Below are 24,527 nucleotides of genomic sequence, written 5' to 3'. Positions count from 1 at the left end.
TGCTCCTATAAAACATACAACCCTATCAACATAATACACAAAATAGCAGGAGTGCTGCCTCAATGTATGTTATATTACATGAAGAACATGCTATAATAATGAACACATAACAAAAAATTGGGAAATAAAGTCTTAAATGTGAAATCAACAGCTGAACAAAAATCCCTTTCACATCCAGAGGGTGATAAGTGCTCTGTGCTCCCTGGCTGTGTGCCCCCTCACTCACCAACTATAATGGACTCTTATGGTGAAATAAGAGTCTTTCACGCTTTTGGTGGGGCATAGGAAGTCATGCTGAAGCTTGTAGTCCTCCTGGTTAAATGTTGCTTGTCATTCCCAGTGATTCAAATGTAGAGCCGATAGATATAGTGGAGCTTGTAGTCCTCCTGGTTAAATGTTTCTTGTCATTCCCATTGATTGAAATGTAAAGCTGATAGGTATATACATGTAAGGAATGGAGAGAGGCATCCAAAATAGTATAATTCCATTTATTAGTAAAAGGAGACACACTAGTATTGCAGTCACATGTTTCCAGATACAATAGGCATGAATCTCCAAGTGTACAATAGTAGGTCACTAGCTCTGTGGATTACTAGTTTTAAGTAACTATTGTTGATAAATGTAAGGTTATGCACTTAGGGGCTAAGAATATGCATGCATCATACATACTAGGGGGGGTACAACTGGGGGAATCAATGGTGGAGAAGGATCTGGGAGTTCTGGTATATCACAATCTTAATAATGGCATGCAATGCCAAGCTGCGGGTTCTAAAGCGAGCAAAATCCTCTCTTGTATTAAAAGAGGTATAGACTCCAGAGAGAGAGATATCATTCTACCCCTGTACAAATCATTAGTAAGACCTCAGCTGGAATATGCAGTTCAGTTTTGGGCATCAATTCACCAAAAGAACATTGGGGAACTGGAGAAAGTACAGAGAAGGTCAACTAAACTGATACAAGGCATGGAGGAGCTCAGCTATGAGGAAAGATAGAGGAACTGAATATATTCTCTCTTGAGAAGAGGAGATTAACTGGTTGCCGTCCAGCCACAGTGTTTATGCTGCAGCAGGGCGGCACCGCTGCACAGAATCACGTTTTTAAACGTCATTCTGCATATGACGTCATTCCGATTGCGGCCGCGGGTGTAAATCCCCGGGACCCAGCCGGTCATTACCCACCAGATCCCGACGATTACCGGCAATCACTGACAGGGAGCACGGCTGCAGTGTTTTCACTGCAGCTCTGCTCCCTAACAGTTCCGAGCACACTGATCCTGAGAGAGCAGTTTATCTCTTGGGATCAGCGTCTTCCTGTGAAGTACACCCCCCCGCCCCCTAGTAAAACACTCCCCTCACACAGTTAACCCTTTCATTGCCTATAAAAGTTAACCCCTTCCTCCCCAGTGCCATTAGTAGTGTCAGTGTTTTTTTTTTCGCACTGATCACTGTATTGGTGTCACTGGGGATGTCAGTGACCCCAAGTCAGTTCCCCACCAGTGTCAGAATGTCCGCCGCAGTCCTGCCATAAGTCGCTGATCGCCGCTATTATTAGTAGAAAAAAAAAAAAAAATCCAGTGTCTATACCTCCATTTGTAAACGCTATAACTTTCACGTAAACCAATTAATTTACACGTATTAGGATTTTTTTTAGCAAATACATGTCGCAGAATACATTTTGGCCAAAATTTATGAAGAAATTTGATTTTTAAATTTTTTTACTGGACATGTTTTATAACAAAATGTCTAAAATAAAGTTTTTTTAGAAAAAAAATAAAAAAACGCACAGGCGATCAAATCTCAATTTGTGGAAAAAAGGACGTAAATTTAATTTGGGTGCAGTGTTGCATGACCGCGCAATTGTCAGTTAAAGTAACACAGCGACGTAACACAAACCGCTTCTGTAACCGCTTCCTGACCGCCCTATAGCAGAAATACTGCTACAGGGTGGCATGGGTGCACAAAATAACACATATATATATATATGTGTGATTCGTGCTCCCACGGTGTTCACACCCCTCCCAGATAGCGTCAGATTGCCGGTCAGTACACCAGTCATCACATTTAACCCCTTGATTGCCAGTAACACGCTCCATTGCTAGTATAGTGTCTGAACGGATCAATATCTTTGATCAGATCAGCACTATACCAGCGTTCACATTAGTATAGTGTCCCAAAAAACACAGAGTTATCGGGATCAGCCCCGGCACCTGCCAGCACCTTCATTTAGCCCCTACGCTTACCCCCCCTTCTCCCCCAGCAAGTGCAGTGTCAGTAGGTCACTGTCACTTGATACATTACACACAAAACCGCAGTGTTTGCAGAATCAGGCCTGATCTCTGTTAGCACTTGTCAGTAAATTTTGATGACTCTCATATGCAGCAGAGTGCCAATACTAGTGCCACGCTACCTTTTGGTGAACTGGAAAGTACTAGTGGCCTAGTACATCCTGGTCTTTCACAGATCTCTTAGATTGTAAGCTCCCAGGAAAAGGCCCTCCTAATCCTCTTGTATTGAACTGTATTGTTCTGTATTGTCCCCGGTTATATTGTAGCATTGAGCAAACTGTTGGCGCCATAAATCCTGTATAATAATAATAATAATACCAGCACTGCAGTATGACTTGGCGACATGGTGAGTCCCATAAGTGCAGTACAAGCTGGTGCAGTGGCGAGCACAAGTATTGTCCCACAACCACAAAGAACTCGACACAGGCCCGTAGAGCTCCTAGTATCCTTTCCGGATGTGCTTGCAAATCCCGATTGACAGCCCACAAATTCTGCAGCACCCGTACTTCCCCCATTCACTGCCCAACCCGGACTTCAGATGGAAATAGCAAATTTAACTACTCCCCTTGATTTTTGGAGTTGTTTTTCACGGAATATCTGTATGCGTTGATTGTGGATCAAAGCAATTTATATGCACAACAATTTATCGCCGCCAACCCAAATTCAAATCTTGCCAGACCAGTTGCATGGAAACTCATTACGGTTTTCGAATTTACATTTTTTTTTGGGGCCTAACCCTCAACATGGGCATTACTAAAAGAAATGAATTGCGGTTGTATTGGTCCGCAGACCCGATTCATCATATGCCGTGTTCTCTGCTGCCATGGCCAGGCATAGATATGATAGTATAATATGTGTTATGCATTTCAATGACAATACACTCTGTCATCCTCGGGGTAACCCTGAATTTGACTGGCTCCACAAAATTCAGCCCCTCGCAAATCACTTTAACCAAAAATTTGCAAATGTCTATACTCCCCAGCAAAACATCTGCGTTGATGAGTCCCTGATTAATTTTTCTGGCCGCCTTGCATTCAAACAATTTCTCCCCTGCAAGCGTGCCAGATATGGGGTCAAAATGTAGAAGACCTGTGAGAGGGCAACAGGCTGTACTTATAAGTTTTGGATTTAGGAGGGAAAAGATAGTCACGTGGAGCTCCCCGGATGCCCAGACTACATGGGGAGCAGTGGCAAGATAGTTTCCATATGGGGTACCAATTATACGTGGACAATTTTTATCCAAGCATGCCACTATTTAGACATTAGTACAATCTTGGAACTGGCGCATTTGGCAAGTGTGACCTAATGTGTGCCCACCATTAGAAGTGCGTGGATGAAGGGTGGTATATTCTAATGGTGGGCATACCACACACTTTTTTTGGCAGAGATTTATTCTCTTTTTTTCAAGAACATAGCATATATAACCAACAAGGATCAGCGATGTACTGGTACATCACTGGACTTTGAATGGTTATACCAGGATGATGCCTACAGCTGCAGGCATCATCCTGGTATCATTTTTTTTCAGCCGGCGATTGGCTTTCATGTAAAATCAATCCTAGTGGCTAATTAGCTGCAGGATTGCTTTTAAAAGCAGCTAGAGATGATGCCCCCCCTCTCCCGCCGCCTTCCACGGCCTTCTCGGGCTGTGCCGTGCCATTGGGGGAACCTGAGAATGCAGGCGGTGTTTCTGCCAGCTGACCATAGAGCTCACTGGAGACCAGAGTGGTGCCAATCATCTCTATAGTCTAAGAATTCGGAAGCTACGAGCATTTCATCACTTCAGTTTCGCAGGATATAAACAGCGCCATTTGTAAATTGAGAAAGCATCTGATCACACCGATTTTGGTAATGTAAGGGCAGAGGAGATATCCAGAGTCTGATAGGCCCCAGATTTCTCAAAAAAGAATATATGACAATGCCCATTGAAGTTATAGGGGATAGTATTGAAGTTATAGGGGATAGTTGCATTCCCTGTGATAGCATTAAAAGTGATCAAAAAAAAAATGAAAGGTACAGTGTAAAAATAATTTTTAAAAAATCAAAATAACTTAAAATAAAAAAAAAACTCGCCCCTCCCATGCACGCACACCTGTGTGCACAAGCCTTGACCCTGTGCCGGTATGTAAACAGCAGTTGCACCATGCATGTGAGGTACTGTATTTCCGTGAACGTCAGATCAAGGGCAGTAATTCTAACACTAGACCTCCTCTGTAAATCTAAAATGGTAGCTTTGAAAGGCTTTTAAAGTGTTGCCTATGGATATTAAAAATGTATGCAGTTTGTCGCCATTGCACGTGGCATGCGCAGTTTTAAAGCATGCCATGTTTGGTATCTATTTACTCGGCATACCATTATATTTATTTATATTTTACCAAATAATTGGCCAATATATTGTGTTTTGTGCATTAAAAGTAAAAAAAGGTGTATTTTTTAAAAAACATTTGCGTTTGAAAAATCACTGCGCGAGTACTATGTGCCATAAAAAAATGTAGTACCCATCTTTTTATTCACTAGGGTATCTGCTTTAAAAAATATATATAATGTTTGGGGGTTTAAATCAATTGCCTAGCAAAAAATACTGATAATACTGATTTTTTTCATGTGAACAAAAAGGGGTTTATTTACTAAAGCTGGAGAGTCCAAAATCAGACTCCCTTCTGCATAGAAACCAATCAGCTTCCAGGTTTCATTGCCAAAGCTTCATTGAACAAGCTGAGGTTAGAAGCTGATTGGTTTCTATGCAGAAGGGAGTCTGATTTTGGACTCTCCAGCTTTAGTAAATAAACCCCAAAGTGTCAGAAAAGGCTTGATCTTCAGGTGGTTAGAAGAGTGAATGATGTGTGGCATAAACTTCTAATGCTGGGCATAAAATGCCCCCCCCCAAAAAAAAATGACCCCTTTTTGGAAAGTAGACACCCCAAACTATTTGCTGAGAGGCATTTTAATCAATAGAAGAATGACAAAAAAATTTTTTTTTTTTTTTTTTTTACACAAAATTGTCACTTAAATGATTTTCTGCTCACACATGCCATGGGTATATGTGGAATTACTCCTCAAAATACATTCTGATACTTCTCCCGAGTATGGGGGTACCACATGTGAGAGACGTTTTGGCAGTCTAGCTAAGTACAGGACCCCAAAATCCAATAAGCACCTTCAGGCTTTTAAAGGGCTTTATTTCCTCATTACACTTCCAGACTTCCTATCACAGTTTCGGAGGCCCTGAAATACCAGGATAGCACCTAACCCCCCCAAATGACCCCTTTTTGGAAAGTATACACCCCAAGGAATTTCATAAGAAGCATGGTAAGTATTTTGCAGATCTCATTTGTTGCCACAAGTTTTTGGAAAATGAAGAAAAAAAACAAAAACATATTTTTTCTATTTTTTTTTATATTTCAAAACCTTGTGAGAAAAAATTAGATCTGCAAAACACTCACCATGCCTCTTTTTAAATTCCTTAGGGTGTCTACTTTCCAGAAAGGGGTCATTTGGGGGAGTTTGGTGCTATCCTGGCATGTCAGGGCCTTCGAAACTGTGATAGGTAGTGAGGAAGTGTAATGAGGAAGTTACGCACCTTCAGGCTTTCAAAGTGGTCATTGGATTTCAGGCTCCTGTATGTGGCTAGGTTCCCAAAAAGTCTCATACATGTGGTATCGCCATACTTGGTAGAAGTAGCAGAATGTATTTTGGGGTGTAATTCCACATATACCCATGGCTTGTGCGAGAAATAAATCATTTAAATGACAACTGTGTGTAAAAAAAAAATTAAAAAAAAATGTTTTTGTCATTTTACAGAAACTTGTGGAAAAAAAAATAAATCTTCCATGGACTCAATATGCCACTCAGCAGATAGCTTAGGGTGTCTACTTTCCGAAAAGGGGTCATTTGAGGGTGTTTGTACTATCCTGGTATTTTAGCACCTCAAGAAATGTGATGGGCAGTCAGAAAGTAAAAGCTGTGTAAATTCCATTATCTATACCATAGTTTGTAGACGCTATAACTTTCACAACCAGAAACCAAAAACAGGTAGCAGAATACATTTTGTCCTAAATTTATGATGAAATTTTAGTTTTTTTGGATATTTTTTATGACCGAAATGAGAAAATATAGTTTTTTTCAAAATATGTTTTTTCTTTAAAATTCTTCTGTTTATAGCGCCAAAAATAAAAAGCACACAGGTGATCAAATACCACCAAAAGAAAGCTCTATTTTTGTGAAAAAAGGACATAAATTTAATTTATGTACCGTATTGCATGACCACGCAATTGTGTGTTAAACTAGCGCAGCGCTGTATAGCAAAAAAAAAAAAATGGCGTAAATTGCAGTATCTATACCATAGTTTGTAGACAGTATAACTTTCACACAAAGCAATCAATATACACTTATTGGGATTTTTTTTACCAAAAACATGTAGCAGAATACATTTTGGCCTAAATTTATAACTAACTTTGAGTTTACTATATATTTTCTATAGCTGAAAGTAAAAAATATAATTGTTCTTCAAAATTTTTGGTCTTTTTTTGTTTATAGCATGAAAAAGAAAAAGTGCACAGGTGATCAAATACCACCGAAAGAAAGCTCTATTTATGTGAAAAAAAGGACGTAAATTTCATTTGGGTGCAGCATTGCATGATCGCGCAATTATCAGTTGAATTAGTGCAGCGCCGAGTAGCAAAAAGAGGCCTGGTCAGGAAGGGGGGTAAATCCTCAGGAAGGCAAGTGGTTAAGGGGGGATATGATCAACATGTATAAATACATCAGTGGTTCATATAGTGAACTCGGTGTAGAGCTATTTACCCTGAGGTCATCACAGAGGACAAGGGGGCACTCTTTATGTCTGGAGGAACAGAAATGTAATCTCCAAATATGGAAAGGTTTCTTCACAGTGAGAGCTGTGAAAATGTGGAATAGACTCCCTCAAGAGTTGGTTCTGGCCAGCTCAGTGGATTGCTATAAAAAAAGGCCTGGATTATTTCTTAGATACACAGAATATAACTGGATACTAACATTTATAGGTAAAGTTGATCCAGGGAATATCCGATTGCCTCTCAGGGGATCAGAAAGGATTTTTTTTCTCAGCAGGAGCAAATTGGATCATGCTTTGCTGGGTTTTTTTGCCTTCCTCTGGATCAACTGTGGGTATAGGATTATAGCACTTTTTTTATGGTTGAACTGGATGGACTTTTGTCTTTTTTCAGCCAGACTAACTATGTAACTATTCCTTACATGTATATACCTATCGGCTTTACATTTCAATCACTGGGAATGACAATAAACATTTAATCAGCAGGACTACAAGCTCCAGCATATCTGTCGGCTCTACATTTCAATCACTGGGAATGACATGCAACATTTAATCAGGAGGACTACAAGCTCCAGCATGACTCCCTATGGCATGAAAGGCTCTTATTTCACCATAAGAGTCCATTATAGTTGGGAAGTGCGGGGGCACACAGGCGGGGAGCACAGAGCACTTATTACCTTCTGGATGTGAAAGGGATTTTTGTTCACTTGTTGATTTCACATTTAAGACTTTATTTCACAATTTTTTTGTTATGTGTTCATTATTATAGCATGTTCTCCATGTAATATAACATACATTGAGGTAGCGCTCCTGCTATTTTGTGTATTATATGACCAACTACTATATCAATTAGCTGTGAAACCTGAGCTTCAGCCTGCACCGCATATGTGTGAATCAGCTCTATAAGTACATTTTTACAAACAAAAAACACGTTTTATTAGGAAAGTCTATGAAATATAACTGTCTGCAATTTCTGTGTTTCTATAGGATTTACTTATTGTAAGTGTCCATTACTTGTATTTGTTGAGATCACACTTTGTGGCATGGTTGCTTGAGTAGTGTCAACTGCAAAGAGAAAAATATAATTATAATAATAACCAAAATGGATCTACCATAGGAAAATGAAAAGTAATGCATTGTTGAATACCAATAAAGCAGTTGTTGAAGAACTGTAATGTTCGGATTAACCACAGCATTATATTTAGCTTTAGCAAATAGATTGTAAAGGATGGCTGGGGCAATGGTAAAAGTGACAAATCTCTCAAAACCTTGAGTCTGTGTTCACATATATGTGGTGCGGTACATCGTATGTGATTCGCACAGGAACCGCACCACATTCCTGTGAAAATCACATGCTATTTGTGTGTGGTGTGATTGGAGCCATACATTTTGTATGGCTCTAATCGCACCCGCACCAAAAACGTGCAGGACCGTTTTTTGGTCCGCACTAGAATCAGATCGCATGGGTATTTACACCTATGTGATCCAATTCTGCACATCACACTGCACTTTACGGACCGCTTTCAGGATAATGTTAACTTAACCTCCCTGGCGGTATTCCCGAGTGTAGCTCAAGGTAAGGTTTCAGTACCAAAAGCAGTTACCCCGAGCTACACTCGGGCTTACCATACGGCGTTGCACAGGGATTCCTTACAGCGCTTACCTTGTCCTTCGCTCCTGCGATGCGTCCCCTGCAGCGTCCCCGGCCATCTCCTCCGGCGGATGCCGGCATCTGGCTTCCGTGTTCCGGTCCCTGTGACGTCGGGACGTACGGGCGCCAGAACCGGCGGCAAATTGAAAATTTAAAAAAAAATCACATTTTTTTTAAAACGATTATTTCATAGCAAAACATTCCTGTATCAAAGCATTTCACATACATTTTGTCCCTACTGCTTTGTCCTGTGCGCTGCCTGCATTTTGACTGTTCTTTCTGCCTGGAAACTTAGAAAAGTCCTCGGAGTCCAAAAAGCGTCCCTTTACGTCAAAAGCAGTTTTAGACCAGCTAGAGAACAGCGATAGTAAATCAGAACTACTTGCAGAATTGAGCAATAATGATTTGTGAGGAAATTCGTCATCAGACACTGAAAACTATTTTGCGACTTTGCTCAGTGATGTGCGAACTTGGCGCTATATTTCAAATTTCAGTGTTTTTGGTTTGATTATATTATTGAATAAAATTTATTATTATTATATTATTATTTTTTATGAGTATTTATTAAATTATAATTTATGATTTCGTGTTTCAAGTTTTATCATATCCGGAATGTTTACTAGACTCTTGTTCGGACAGATTTCAGGGAGTTATTCCTAAATTACAGGCCTACAATAAAAAAAATACATATTTCCATGCAAAAAAATGGTACCGCTTTCAGCACCAAAAATATGAAATAATCATACTGCCAGGGAGGTTAACATACACACCCCCGGTTTGTATGAATGGGGTGCGGTTCTGATTCGGTGCGGAATTCGCACAGAAAACGCTGCGAATTCCAGACTACATCAGTGTAAACCAAGGCTTAAAGAAAATCATGCAAGTAACCCTCCCTAAAAAAGGAAAAAAGTCTTCTGAGTAATTTCAGCTTCTCATGTGAGCCCTCTGAATTTATCTTGTACCCACTGAGTTTTTAACCAGTTGGAGATTAAGGGAGTACTAACTAGGTGGACTCTGCAGAACTTTACTGAAGCCTACAGGACCAAGCACCAGAGGGGTTTAAGTAGCAAAAAGTCTCTAAGATCCTTTAGGGGTATCTGCACTTACAAGGCCCAAGAACAGCAGGTTGCTTTCCTCCATGATATCAGACCAGATCTTCAGTATATAGCCCCACAGTCAGTTCTTAGCAGAACCCAGGTGGTCTCAGTATTCAGACCCCCATATTGCCCTTCTTAGGCCTATGACAGCAGATGCAGCAGCATTGCCTGGGAGGGCAACATGCCAAAGACCCAGAACTCAGTGTGCTCACTGAATATATACAGTCTCCCAGCATACCATCAGAGCCTGCCTCTCTGCGATAGGCCAGGGCTGTTTCATTATTCATGCTGCCATCTGCATAGCTTCACACCTATCATCCAGAAATGTTTCAGGCTCTCTGGAGACAAAGGGAGCTATCAGCCTGGCAGCAGCTGAACATATTGAATATACCTGTCAGGATTCGCTGCGGCGCGTGGCTCGGCGCAGGCGCAGTGTGCTGATTCGCACTGGCGTGCAGGCACTAGGTCCTGGGCGGCAGCGACGACAGCGAAATCGCGCATGCGCACTTGGGACCGCGGGCGTGCGCCTGGCAACAATGACAGTGCAGGGCGCGGTATTTAAATCCGCTCTGCACTGACACTGGTTGCCGTATGGTCTTATCTGTTGTTCCTGCTCCTGTTATCTGTGCTGATTGATTGTTGACGACCCTGATTGATCCTGACCGTGCTGTATTCTCCTGCCCTGACCCCTGGTTTGCCTGACCTCTCTTTGGATGCCCCTCATTGGATCTGACCTCCCGTTACTGACCCGGCGAGTGACCCGACTATTCTCTGCCTGCTGCCTTGTACCGCGCTGTCCCCATGGTTACCGACCTGGCCTGTCTGACCATGCTTCTGCTCAGCCATCCAACCATTCGTCCTGCTCGGACCCATCCGCCTCTTATCTTGCAGATACCTTTGGCAGATCCCTCTACCACGGGTGGGTGTACTCAGGGGCCACGAACATTTTCCACGGAATCAGTTAAGGTGGGATTCATCGTGTCTCTGCTCCAGGACGAACCCCAGGGCTGGGCTCACTGACTAATGGAAACCCACGATTCCCACCTAGAGACGGTAACTGACTTCTTTGATGCAATGGCAGTTTTATATGATGACCCGCAGCGGGCAGCCTCCGCAGAAACGGCCCTGTACTCTCTCAGACAAGGCTGCTGGGCAGCGGAGGAGTATGCTTCGGAGTTCAGGCGATGGATGGGGGATACCCAGTGGAATGATGCCACATTACGCCATCAGTTCCGCATAGGGCTGTCCGAGGCTCTTAAGGATGAGTTAGCTTGGGTGGGCCTACCCGATTCCTTGGAGAATCTCATTACCTTAGCCATCCAAATTGACCGCAGACTGCGGGAACACAGATTGGAGAGGACCAGCCAGGGTCAGAGATCTACATGGGTACCCCCTCGGGCCCCAGTCCAACCTCTGCCAGGGGGAAACCGGAACTTGGAGTCTGATGATGCCCCTGAGCCCATGCAGCTTGGATTGGCACGGCCATCATTGTCGGCCGAGGAACGCCAGAGAAGACGGGCAAATAATCTCTGTCTTTACTGTGAAGAAGCTGGTCATATGGTGCATTCCTGCCCAGCGAAACTGAGTAAGTCTGCTTCTGTTTTTTCTTCTGTATCCTCTGAATGCTCTAACCATTCCAATTACTTAGCCATACCCGTTTCCTTTCAGCTTCCAGGAAGAACTGTGTCAGCAACAGCAATAATTGATTCCGGGGCATGAAGTTGTTTTGTTGATTAAGATTTTGCCAACCAACAGAATATCTCCCTCCAGACCAGGGAACGTGGGTTTAACATCTTTTTGGCTGACGGATCACGTATCAAGTCAGGGTTGGTAGACCGGGAGACTCCCCCTATCTGCACGACAGTAGCTGACCACCATCGGGAGTTCCTCCGCCTGGACGCTATAGCCTCCCCTCTTTTCCCAGTCATTCTGGGGCTCCCTTGGTTGCGGGCCCACAACCCCCAGATTGATTGGGAAACCGGGTCCATTCAGTTCCTATCCCCGTATTGCCGGGAACACTGCTACGCCTCGACCCCCGCGGCTCCCCAATCCCTCCTATGTATGGACGGAGATGCCGACCTAATTCAGGCCATCCCTCCGGCCTACCACAATTTCCTTGACGTTTTTAGTAGGCGAGGGGCAGACATCCTTCCTACACACCGAACATATGACTGTCCCATTGACCTCCTACCTGGTTCTGAGATTCCGTTCGGTCGGATATTCCCCCTATCTGAGCTGGAATTGGGGGTGCTCAAAGAATACATTGATGAGAACCTCCAAAAGGGGTTCATCCGCCCCTCCACGTCACCAGCCGGGGCTGGAATCTTTTTTGTTGAGAAAAATATAAGTCCCTGCGGCCCTGTATCGATTATCGCGATTTGAACAAAATCACGATAAAGAATCGCTACCCACTGCCTCTGGTTCCAGAACTCTTCCAAAGGTTAAAGTCAGCAGTAATATTTTACAAACTAGATTCGAGGGGTGAGTATAACCTGGTCCGCATAAGGGAGGGGGACGAGTGGAAGACTGCGTTTCGTACAAGATTTGGGCACTTTGAATATTTAGTCATGCCATTCGGACTTTGCAATGCCCCGGCCACGTTACAACATTTTATAAATGACGTATTTCGAGACTACCTTGATGTCTTCATGGTCATTTATTTAGACAAAATATTGATTTTCTCTCCCTCCCTTGAAGCTCATAGGGGTCATGTCAAAAGTGTGTTGGAATGTCTACGCCAACACGGATTGTACGCTAAAGCTGACAAGTGCAGCTTCGAGCAGCGCAGTATTGCGTTCCTGGGGCTGATCATCTCCACCACGGGGGTTGCGATGGATCCGCAGAAGGTCTCGGCAATCTTGGATTGGCCAGTACCCACTTACAAGAAGGGCGTGCAACGCTTCATTGGCTTTGCGAATTTCTATAGGAATTTCATCAGGAACTTCCCGGGTCTGGTGTCTCCCATTACCCAGCTCACGAAACAGGGGGTCCGTTTCAGGTGGACACCCGAGGCTTAAACAGCGTTTGAAACCCTGAAGGGATTATTCACCACTGCTCCCATTCTTAGTCACCCTGATTCCTCCCTGCCATATGTCTTGGAAGTTGATGCTTCGGAAAACGCAGTGGGGGCCATCCTGTCCCAGAGAAAAGGCACCAGGGAGCTCCTGCACCCAATGGCGTTCTTCTTGAGGAAACTTACACCAGCAGAAAGGAATTATGATATTGGTGACTGAGAACTTTTGGCCATCAAGACCGCACTGGAGTAATGGAGATACTTGCTAGAAGGGGCCATGCATCCAATTTTGATCTTTACTGATCACAAAAATTTGGAATACTTAAGAACGGCAAAACGCTTGAGACCACGCCAAGCGAGATGGGCACTCTTTTTCTCCTTGTTCACATTCCATATCACGTATAGTCCTGGGTCCAAGAACACAAAGCCCAACGCCCTCTCGCGCATGTTTGAAGATCCAGAAGAGGTCCCCAAACCAGACACTATCTTGTCCTCTGGGAACTTTCTTTCCCTCCAAACTGAGCTACGCTCTAGGCTACAGAGTGCATCCGTAGGAATGCCAAGCCCACCCGGGGTTACCCTACAGAGCAAGGAAGGGCTCTTATGGAAAGAAGGGCTAATCGCGGTACCTGAGGAGGTCCGAACCTTAGTTCTGGGACACTGCCATGACCATCCGCTGGCAGGTCATTTTGGGATGGCAAAAACTCTAGAATTGGTCCAGCGCACATTCTAGTGGCCAAGCATGGCCAAGGATTGCGAGCTTTATGTTAAGACCTGCGCCACCTGTCAGAGGAACAAGCCCACCAGAAGCAAGGCCTGGGGTTTACTACGTCCACTGCCTATACCTGATTGGCCGTGGCAAATGATTGCGATCGACTTTATAGTCAACCTTCCTCCATCTCAAGACCATACCACAATCTTCTTAATTGTGGATCGCCTGTTGAAGATGGCCCACTTCTTGCCACTTAAAAACACGCCCTCGGCTCTGGAAACAGCGCAAATCTTCATAAGAGAAGTAGTAAGACTTTATGGAGTTCCAGAAGACATTGTTTCAGACCGGGGGGTCCAGTTTACTTCAAAATTCTGGAAAGCGAGGTGTTGGGAATCAGATTGCCCTTCTCATCCGCCTACCACCCACAGACAAATGGGCAGATGGAGAGGACGAACCAGACTTTGGAGCAATACTTGAGATGCTATACGACCTTTCTCCAGGACGATTGGCTGGCACTCTTGCCACTGGCCGAATTTGCATATAATAACGCAAATCATTCAGCTACGGGGCAATCCCCATTTTTTGCGAACTATGGGTTCCACCCCACATTTCTGCCCGATCTGATTCCTGAAAGCCCAGTTCCCGCCACACAGAATACGCTGAATTTTTTTTCTGCCAACAACAAGGTGCTTCAAGAAGCCATTGCAAAGCCCAGGAAGACAGCAAAAGGGCCTTCGACAGGAAGAGAAGAGGGAACTAGTTTTGCAACCTGGGGATCAGGTCTGGCTAGCAACAACGAATTTGAAGATGTCTTGCCCGTCTGAAAAACTGGGGCCGAAGTTTATGGGTCCATTCCCATAGCGTATGAACTCACAGTTCCGGAAACTTTTAAGATTCACCCAGTTTTCCACGTGTCGCTACTGAAGCCAGCTACGCCAGACCCTTTCCCGGATCAGAGGTCCAGACCCCCGGAAGCGGTAACCATTGATGAACAAGAAGAATTTGAGGTGGAAGCAATCTTGGATTGCAGGAAGAGGGGTGGCCAGACACAGTTCCTGATCAAATGGAAGGGTTATGGCCCTGAGGAGAACTCATGGGAACCAGCCCAAAATGTTCATGCCCTCAGACTTGTCCAGGAGTTTTATCGCAACCACCCACGGAGAAGAGATCAGTTGGGCACCCAGAGGTTGCCCGTAGGGGGGGGCAATGTCAGGAGCCGCCGCGGCGTGTGGCTCGGCGCAGGCGCAGTGTGCAGATTCGCACTGGCGTGTGGCCACTAGGTCCTGGGCGGCCGCGATGACGGCGGAACTCGCGCATGCGCACTCGGAACCTCGGGCGCACGCCTGGCACCAATGACAGTGCAGGGTGCGGTATTTAAATCCGCTCTGCACTGACACTGGTCTTATGGTCTTATCTGTTGTTCCTGCTCCTGTTATCTGTGCTGATTGATTGTTGCCGACCCTGATTGATCCGGACCATGCTGTCTTCTCCTGCCCTGACCCCTGGTTTGCCTGACCTCTCTTTGGATACCCCTCATTGGATCTGACCTCCCGTTACTGACCCGGCGAGTGACCCAACTATTCTCTGCCTGCTGCCTTGTACCGCGCTGTCCCCACGGTTACCGACCCGGCGTGTCTGACCACGCTTCTGCTCAGCCATCTATCCGTCCTGCTCGGACCCATCCGCCTCTTCACATCAGGCTCTTATCCTGTATCCTTATCCAGGCGGTACATTACAATACCTGACTAGCAGAACACAGCAGCACTAATCACAGTGTGCAAATTATGCTTTTACATAACAGAAATCACAACCACACTAACTACAGTATGGCAACCCATCAAAACACATACCAAATCTAGCAATCTAAAAGGATGCTACATATACTTCATTCAACTCTATGCACAGCAGCACATGTGACATGCTATAGTGACATGAGGTGTGGTGTGTTGCGCAGCAATGCAGCATGTCTGCATTTTAATGCAACACACCACAACCCATCTCAACACAACATTATAGTATGGGGTCTTATGAGCTACTATGGTGCATACAAAGTGCTATTGAATATTTAAATAATTGAATATTTTAAATATTAAATAATACTAAAATTGTTGTGAAACCAATGCAATGGTGAAAATGAAAATAAAATTGTGTGTAAAAACTGTAATAAAAATGTGGTGTGCTTACACTCTGCACATAATCATACCATTGTGTCATAGAGAATACAGTCAACATTAGTGTCATGCTCCACTACCAAATGCAATAATAAATTGTGAATAAATAAAAAATAAATATTAAATAAATAAAAGTCCAGCATCAAAAGAATATATATCAATATCACTGCATTTATAACTGCAGTAATATAATTGCAGTGATATTGATATATATTCTTTTGATGTTGGACTTTTATTTAGTTAATTTTATTTTATTATACTGTGAACATGTGCCCTTGTCTTGAGCATGTGTTGATCTATGCAGATCAATGCAGCTCAACAGACATGATGTGAACAAGTCCTAATTAATTTTTATTGTATTGTGTTCTAAAAGTACATTGAATATGTATACAAATATTTGCAAATATTTTACAAGGCAGAACTAATACCAGAAACATCATTTTAGTGTTGTGATAAATGGGAAAAAATTATTGCTAAATAGGCCTATAGCTAACAAGACCCCTTTGTGATAGAATTGACGGGTTCTATTATACCTATTAGTCCCTCTAATGTATTAATTTCCCTCCACTGCAGCCAATCAAAAAAAGTGATAAGCTGTTTAGCCAGGGGCGTTTTTATCGTGAGGCAAACAAGGCGTTTGCCTTGGGCGACGTTTTTCAGGGGGGCGGCAAATGTCGCAGGTGACAGTGGATGGGGACCATCAGGCACTGCCTGAGCTCTACCATGGTGTCCGAGAGAGGCTGCTGGAGGGTATAGGTAGAGGCCAGCTTTTGTTCCCACACAAGGACAACACTGGGCTTTCTTGATTTTAATTGAACAACCTGAAGTTGGAAGCTGATTGGCTACCATGCACACCTGCACCAGATTCTGGGTGTTCCAGTTTTAGGAAATTTCTCCCAGTGTGTTTTAGGTAAGATAAATAAAGCAAAATGCACACTAATATTTCTGGAAACTACTATGGGCTCAAACAACAAATAATTTACACATATGTTAACACCATGTCTCCGGGGATGGCCAGCTGCTTTCATTCCAGAGGTGAGTGCTGGAGGAATGTCTCTCTCCTCTCTCTCCTTTTTTAGACTTTGTGTGTGTGTGGAGGGGTGCTCGATTTTAGTGTAGCCTCAGGCAGCACAAAAAACAAAATACACCATTGCGTTTACTTGTCATTTCAGCCAAAATTCTGACAGTTCTGAACCCAGAAATGCTCAGAGGTGAGCCTTTTTAGGTTCATTGGTCACAGAGTTTCTGTTTGCCATCATTGACCGTGATCCTGTGCTCCCTGGAGAGAGTGGAAACCATGGCAGGGGGTGAGGGTTTGGAGAAGTGATTGGGCTACTCTTTTACTGGATAGCCTGGAGCCAGCTAAAAAAAAAAACAATACCAAGCTCATGGCTGTTGCTGAAGCCATAAGCATCTTTCAACCATTTCAGTTCCAGGGCCATTTCTAAAAAGCCTGTGGACAGCAAATGGTTAAAGCTGTAATTCCACCCCAAGCCTTTTCACCAAACTCAAAATTATTGTTGTTGACCACTTGGGAACTGATGAGCTAGTTGGTAGACAGAGGACCAGGTACCTCCCCAACTTTATGCGCCCCACCCTCCAATGACCCTCACCAACTTTTCTATCATTCTCTCTCACCCTTCTTCTTGTCTCTCTCACTGCACTTTCACACTAAGCTCCAAGGAAATTCCTTGCTAAAGGACAAAAAAAAACAAAAAAGTTTGAATAAAAAAAAAATACAAACAAAAAAAAAATAAGGATAAAATGGCTAGGTCAGGGTATGATCTAGGTCATTGTTAGAGTTAGGGTCATGGTCAGGATCAGGAGTCATAGTCACGGTCAGGAAGGAATGTTTTAGGAAGGATTAAAGCTAAAAAGTTTTTTATTTAGGGTTGGGTGGGGGGGAGATTTAGTAGAACTGGAGAGTGCAAAATCCAGTGCAGCTCTGCTCAAACCAATCAGCTTCCAGGTCTTACCCCTCATGCACACTGGACGTTTTTACAGCTGCTGTTTTTGGCTTTTGACATTTTTTTTCTACAGTCAGTAAACCCCCCAGCATGTTATCCTATATGTCCATGCACACATAAACTGTAATCAGCGTTTTTTGGCTGGGACATTTTTTGGCTGGAAAAAAAACCAGGACTAGTGGGTTTCTAGAGGAGTTTTTAAGCTGTAAAAACATTCTAATGCTGCAAAACACGGTAAAATGCAGCAAACCAGTGTTTTTGGACATTTTTTTGACCCCCCCAAATTTTGTTTGTGGTAAAGAAAAAAACACTAAAAAACGTAAATGCGGACAAATTAGGGAAAATGCCGCTAAATGCGGCAAAACACTACTAAACGCTACTGCAAAAACGCCGAAAAACTCACGTTTTTTAATGTGACTTTACATAGCTAACGTTACCAACTTTATCAAAACATCAAGTGTGCATCAGGGCTTATTGTCAAATTTTAATTGAACAACCTGAAGTTGGAAGCTGATTGGCTACCATGCACACCTGCACCAGATTCTGGGTGTTCCAGTTTTAGGAAATTTCTCCCAGTGTGTTTTAGGTAAGATAAATAAAGCAAAATGCACACTAATATTTCTGGAAACTACTATGGGTTCAAATAACAAGTAATTTACACATATGTTAACACCATGTCTCCAGGGATGGCCAGCTGCTTTCATTCCAGAGGTGAGTGCTGGAGGAACGTCTCTCTCCTCTCTCTCCTTTTTTAGACTTTTTGTGTGTGTGTGTGGAGGGGTAGAAGAAGAATTTATTTTGCATTGTTCTTTGGTGGTGGCGAATGGAAAGAAACATACAGCTAAAGTTTAAAAAATAAAACTTTTTTTCACTATTATGAGTCAGATTTCCTTTGATAATACAAAAAGAAAATCAGGAGATATTCATTATCATTACTAGCACTTGCCAAAGTTGCAGAACTGGTTTCAGGTATTATAGTATAACTAAAGGCAAAATTCTATTTTTAGTTTTGGATGGAGTGGAAAGGGATTAGAACACCTGTGAGGTTTTTTTTTCTTTTTTTGCTGTCTGTGCCCCTGTTAAACTCGGTTCACATCTGTGCGGGTGGTGCCTCTGTGGGACCCCACAAATACTTGCAGCTGTACCACCCACACAGAGAAGTGCGGGACCCGCACAAATACCTGCAGCTGCACCACACATACAGAGGAATGTGTGACTCGCACAAATACCTGCAGCAGCAACACCCACACAGAGGAATACGTGACCAGCACAAATACCTGCAGCCGCACCACCCACACAGAGGAATGCGTGACCCGCACAAATAACTGCAGCCGCACCACCCACACAGAGGAATGCTGGACCCACACAAATGCCTGCAGCTGCACCTCCCACACAGAGGAATGCCGGACCCGCACAAATACCTGCAGCTGCACCACCCACACAGAGGGATGCGGGACCTGCACAAATACCTGCAGCAGCACCACCCACACAGAGGGATGCGGGACCTGCACAAATACCTGCAGCAGCACCACCCACACAGAGGAATGCGTGACCAGCACAAATACCTGCAGCCGCACCACCCACACAGAGGAATGCGTGACCCGCACAAATGCCTGCAGCCACACCACCCACACAGAGGAATGCTGGACCCGCACAAATGCCTGCAGCTGCACCACCCACACAGAGGAATGTGGGACCCGCACAAATACCTGCAGCCGCACCACCCATACAGAGGAATGCTGGACCCGCACAAATGCCTGCAGCTGCACCACCCACACAGAGGAATGCCGGACCCGCACAATTACCTGCAGCCGCACCACCCACACAGAGGAATGCATGACCCGCACAAATACCTGCAGCCGCACCACCCACACAGAGGAATGCTGGACCCGCACAAATGCCTGCAGCTGCACCACCCACACAGAGGAATGCGGGACCCGCACAAATACCTGCAGCCGCACCGCACACACAGAGGAATGCGGGACCTACACAAATACCTGCAGCCGCACCACTCATACAGAGGAATGTGGGACCCGCACAAATACCTGCAGCTGCACCACACACACAGATGAATGCTGGACCTGCAGGCTGGTGCCCTTAATTCTAATGGCACGTCACTCGCACTGGAAATTGCAACTGTACTGGGAACCTCGGTTCCCGTACGGGCTACAATTTCCAAAGTAGTGCAAGGACTTCTTCCCTGCATGTCCCAGGGCATGGGAGTCCGTTCAAATGTTTCGTGCCCACGCAAATCACAGCCCACACAACCACACAGATGTGAACCAGGGCTTAGGAAGATTAACCTTCTCTCTTTATTCTGTTTACCATTACCACTGAAAGTAAAAGAAGATTCTATATTTTTGGTTGTCGGGGAAATCTTCCATTTGAGACACCAGTTCTGGTGACCCTGGTTTGCCACCAGGGAATCCCTCACTTTGGATGGATATCCATCCAGTTCCTATTTTGGCTATGGGACAGGAAGTGAAAGCAAATCTCCCTTATGGGACACAGATGACAAAAATACACAGGCAGGGGTTATAACCCTTCCTTACTCTATCCAAAATGAAAAAAGGTGATATTGAGAGAAAAAATGACTGGCCTATGTAAAGCAGATTTGAATACAATAATAAATTGAAGTTAACCTCCATCTCACACTTTATAATCAGTTTTTTCCTTTTGTGATAAAGGTTTTACATAATTAAAAGCTGATCATTGTAAGCACCCCTGCCAGTGGTAAATGGATAGTCTCATTCAAGTAAACCAGTGGTCACTAAATGGCGGAGCGCCAGGACCGCCAGCCTGCAATGACAGATCCGCAGCTGAGCAGGGAGGTCTTCATGACAACATGTGTGCGCCCCGCCCCTTTCAGCTCACTGTCTCTCCGGCTCCCACTCCCTGCCTGTACACACAAGCGTCCAGCAAGAATCCTAGCACAGCTCCTGTCTGTCCTCAAGGTAGGGTGTAGTCTTACAGGGGCACTCTGATGGGCACAATGAATGTTAAGGGGCACTCTGATGGGATCATTTTATGTTAAGGGGGCACAAATGGGCACATACTGTGGAAAGGGGCACTCTGATGGGCATATGTGATGGCAAGGGGCACTCTGATGGGGAATATGATGTAAAGGGGCACTCTGATGGGGAAATATGACAGAAAGGGGTACTTTGAGTGTAAGGGGGCACTCTGACGGGAATACCTGATGTAAGGTGGCAATGTGATGGGGATACCTGATGTAAAGGGGTACTCTGATGGGGACAACTGATGCAAAGGAGAACTCTGATGGGCATACCTGATGTGATGGGAATACATGATGTAAAGTTGCACTCTGATGGCGACACCTAATGTAAGGGGGCACACTGAAGGGCACACCCTATTTGGACCTCGGCCAGAAGAAAATTTTAGTGACCGGACCTCCTTGAATTTTAATTCAATACCCCTGATGTAAACTGATACATTCTGCTGCAGATCGTGAACTTCTGAAAAACAGCAGAGTTGCTGGCTGAATCACCCAATTAAAATAGAAGAAAGAGATCGTAAAAGAGGAAATGAATACAGCCATGACATCTAAGAATTGGTAAGCTGCAATATCATGTTTGTTTTTGAGTTTAATACTACTTTAATAGCCAGAAATTATCTAAATCCACTTTGTGTGCACCAAATGCCTTTGCAAACTCAGATATTACCTTGTAAAAGTATCAGTGACATCATCACTGTGCTGTACATAGCCTGAGCAGAGCTGTGGGAGGGGTCCTAGCCCTAAAGTGGAAAGATAAAAGAGATGTCTATATCTTTTCCTCAATTCATGATGATGACACCTCGGTGGAATTTCAAACAAGACAATGTCCCATCCAGAAACCAAAATACATACATGACTATAACCAGTTCATGGAGTGGGGGTGGATATGAATGACCAGATGTTACAGCCATACTTAGCCACCAGGAGATCAATCTATTGGTATAAAAAGGTTGCCATCTACTTGTTTCAGTTAGCCAGTTAGCCCTGTACAATTCGTATGTCATCTTTTCTAAGTGCACACAAAGATCCCTAACCTACCTGAAGTATCAAGAGGATATTGTTACAGCCCTATCCACATGGCCATGCCCCTGAACAAATTTGCTCTGATTCATTGACCAGACTCCATGAGAAGCATTTCCCCGATATCCTCCCTCTTACCCAAATAGGCCGCAAACCCCAAAAAAGATGTCGTGTATGTTCCAGTAACCAATTTCGCCATGACACCCAATAGTACTGTCCCCAATGTCCTTCCCAGCCTGGACTCTGTATTGGAGAGTGCTTCCGCATCTATCACACTATCTGCTCTTTCCCTGTATGACCTGGACAGTTTATCAACAATGCCTCTGCTTGCCACCTGAACTGACCTTGGACTGTTTATTGACGATGCCTCTGCCTGCCACTTGAACTATCAACCATGTTTCTGCCTTCCATGTGAATTCACCTCGGCCTGTTAATCGACCATGCTTTTTGCCTGCTTCCTGAACTGATCTTATGCCCTGTGACTCTATTAGTTGGATTCAAGACAACACATGGTGTCTCATGTATGTGAGGGGTGCCAGAATAGATTTTCCGAGTGGAAAAAACAAAGTTTTTGGTTTTCTCCGGGTTTTGTAATTCCCGGGAAAGGGTCTGTTAGTCCAGAGGCTTCAAAGAGATTGAGTGGGATGAAGCCTTTACCCCTGTGCCCAGGTCTTACCTGACCAAGGCCCTAAACCTGATATTTCTGCCTGCTGCCAACTTACTGCCATCATGCCTCTACCTACCACATGTACTGCCTGCTACCTGTACTATGGACTGTGCTCCTGCCTACTACCAGGACTGATATTTTGGTTGTGCTGACCATGTGTCTGCCTGGACAACTCATTTGACTGTTGCTGACCACATGTCTTCCTGGACCAATGTTTTGGCTGTACTGGCAATATCTGTGCCTGCTGCCTGTAGTGACTATGGACAGTATTCCTTCCTGCTGCCTGGGCGATTCCTTTCGCTGTCACTGACCACGTCCCTGCTTGCTGCCTGGACCAATGCTCTGTGGACAACTGCACTACTAAAACCACAGGTATTTTTTTTGTATACCCTTTGCTCAGCAGAATGTATTTTTGGGGTGTAATTCTTGGTATGTACATGCTATGTGTTAGAAGCCTGAAGGTGTTACTTGGATGTTGGGCCTCTGGATGTGGCCAGGCTGTGGCAAAGACTTACACATTTGGTATCGCCATACTTAGGAGTAGCAGAATGTATTTTGGGGTGTAATTCTTGGTCTGTACATTCTATGTGTTAGAAATATCTTATAAATGGACAACTTTGTGTAAAAAAAAAAAAAAAACATTTTCATTTTCTTTCCACATTTTCCAAAATCTCGTGGAAAAAATGACATTTTCAAGACTCATTATGTCTTGTAGAATATACATTGGGGTGTTTTCTTTCCAAAATGGGGTCATTTTGTGGGTATTTCCATTTTCCTGGTACTCCAGGGCCTTAAATAATTTGATAGGTAGTCAGTAAATGAGATGTGTAATTTATTCCACCAAAACACCTGTAGGTACTACTTGGATGTTGGGCATCTGTATGTGGCCAGGCTGTGGAAAAGTCTTACATATGTGGTATCTCCAAACTCAGGAGGAGCAGCAGAATGTGTTTTGGGGTCAAGCTGCAAGTATGCATATGCCGTGTGAGAGGAATAACCTGCTAATATAACAGTTGTGTGAAAAAAAAAAACATTTTATTTACTTTCTTCATTTTCCAAAGAATTGTGGGGAAAAAAATGACAGGTTCAAAAAACTCACCATGCATCTTACTAAATAGCTTGGAATGTCTAATTTCCAAAAAGGTGTAATTTGGAGGGTATTTGTACTGTCCTGACTTGTTAGTGTCTCAAGAAATGAGATAGGCCATCAGCACATCAGGTTTGATCAGGTGTGTTCAATTTTCAATGATTGGTACCATAGCTTGTAGACTCTAAAACTTGCACACAGACCAAATAATACACACTGACTGGGAATATTTTTACCAAAGCAATGTAGCAGTATACATTTTGGCCCAAATTTATGAAGAAAAATTACTTATTTGCAAACATTTATAACAGAAATAATTGATAGCGCAAAAAATAAAAAACCCAGTGCTAATTATTATTATTATTATTATAATACAGTATTTATAAAGCGCCAATAGTTCGCTCAGCGCTGTACATTACAAAGGGGGACAGAACATGTGACAGAACAATAACAATACAATGCAAAACATGAGGGGATTGAGGGCCCTGCTCTTTCGAGCTTACAATCTAGGAGGGAGGGGATGGTGGCACAGGAGGAGATAGCTGTGGGGGATGGAGTGGTAGGAAGAGTGAAGGAGGTGGGCAAGTTAGCAGGGGGTGGGGTAGGCTTCCCTGAAGAGATGGGTTTTCAGGGTGCGCCTAAAGGAGAGGAGAGTAGGTGATAATCTGATGGGTTGGGGCAGGGAGTTCCAGAGGATGGGTGACACCCTGGAGAAGTCCTGGAGGTGGGCATGGGAGGAGGAGACCAGGGAACTATAGAGAAGGAGGTCTTGTGAGGAGTGGAGTGTGCGTGCTGGGTGGTACATGGATATTAGGTCAGTGATGTAGTTCGGGGCAGTGTGGTGGGCGGCTTTGTACGTCACTGTTAGGATTTTGAATTTAATCCGTTGCGCAATCGGAAGCCAGTGGAGGGATTGGCAGAGGGGGGTGGCGGAGATGGAGCGGTTGGAAAGGTGAATGAGTCTGGCTGCCGTATTCAGGATCGACTGAAGTGGGGATACCCAGTGGCGAGGCAGGCCAGTGAGGAGGGAGT

At 44.1% G+C, this 24,527-nt stretch overlaps 1 protein-coding gene across 3 annotated transcripts in view; it reads right to left on the bottom strand.

Annotated features, from left to right (window-relative positions):
• Positions 1-24,527, bottom strand: part of CIST1 (colon, intestine and stomach enriched 1) — a 96,069-nt gene that overhangs the window by 40,249 nt on the left and 31,293 nt on the right. For 2 of the 3 annotated variants that reach the window (XM_089670023.1, XM_089670025.1), the window contains exon 2: positions 8,109-8,159. In XM_089670023.1, coding sequence (XP_089526149.1) covers positions 8,109-8,159 — 51 coding nt within the window. Of the gene's footprint in view, positions 1-8,108; positions 8,160-21,388; positions 21,455-24,527 lie in introns of those variants that run through there. The other variant, XM_089670024.1, reaches the window with a different exon arrangement.

Source organism: Staurois parvus, unplaced genomic scaffold (genome assembly GCF_062004578.1).
Source record: "Staurois parvus isolate SC_StPar_1 unplaced genomic scaffold, SC_StPar_1.0 ptg000086l, whole genome shotgun sequence".
NCBI lineage: Eukaryota > Metazoa > Chordata > Amphibia > Anura > Ranidae > Staurois > Staurois parvus.
Note: the sequence above shows the minus strand (reverse complement) of the source record. Positions and strands in the feature narration are given on the sequence as shown.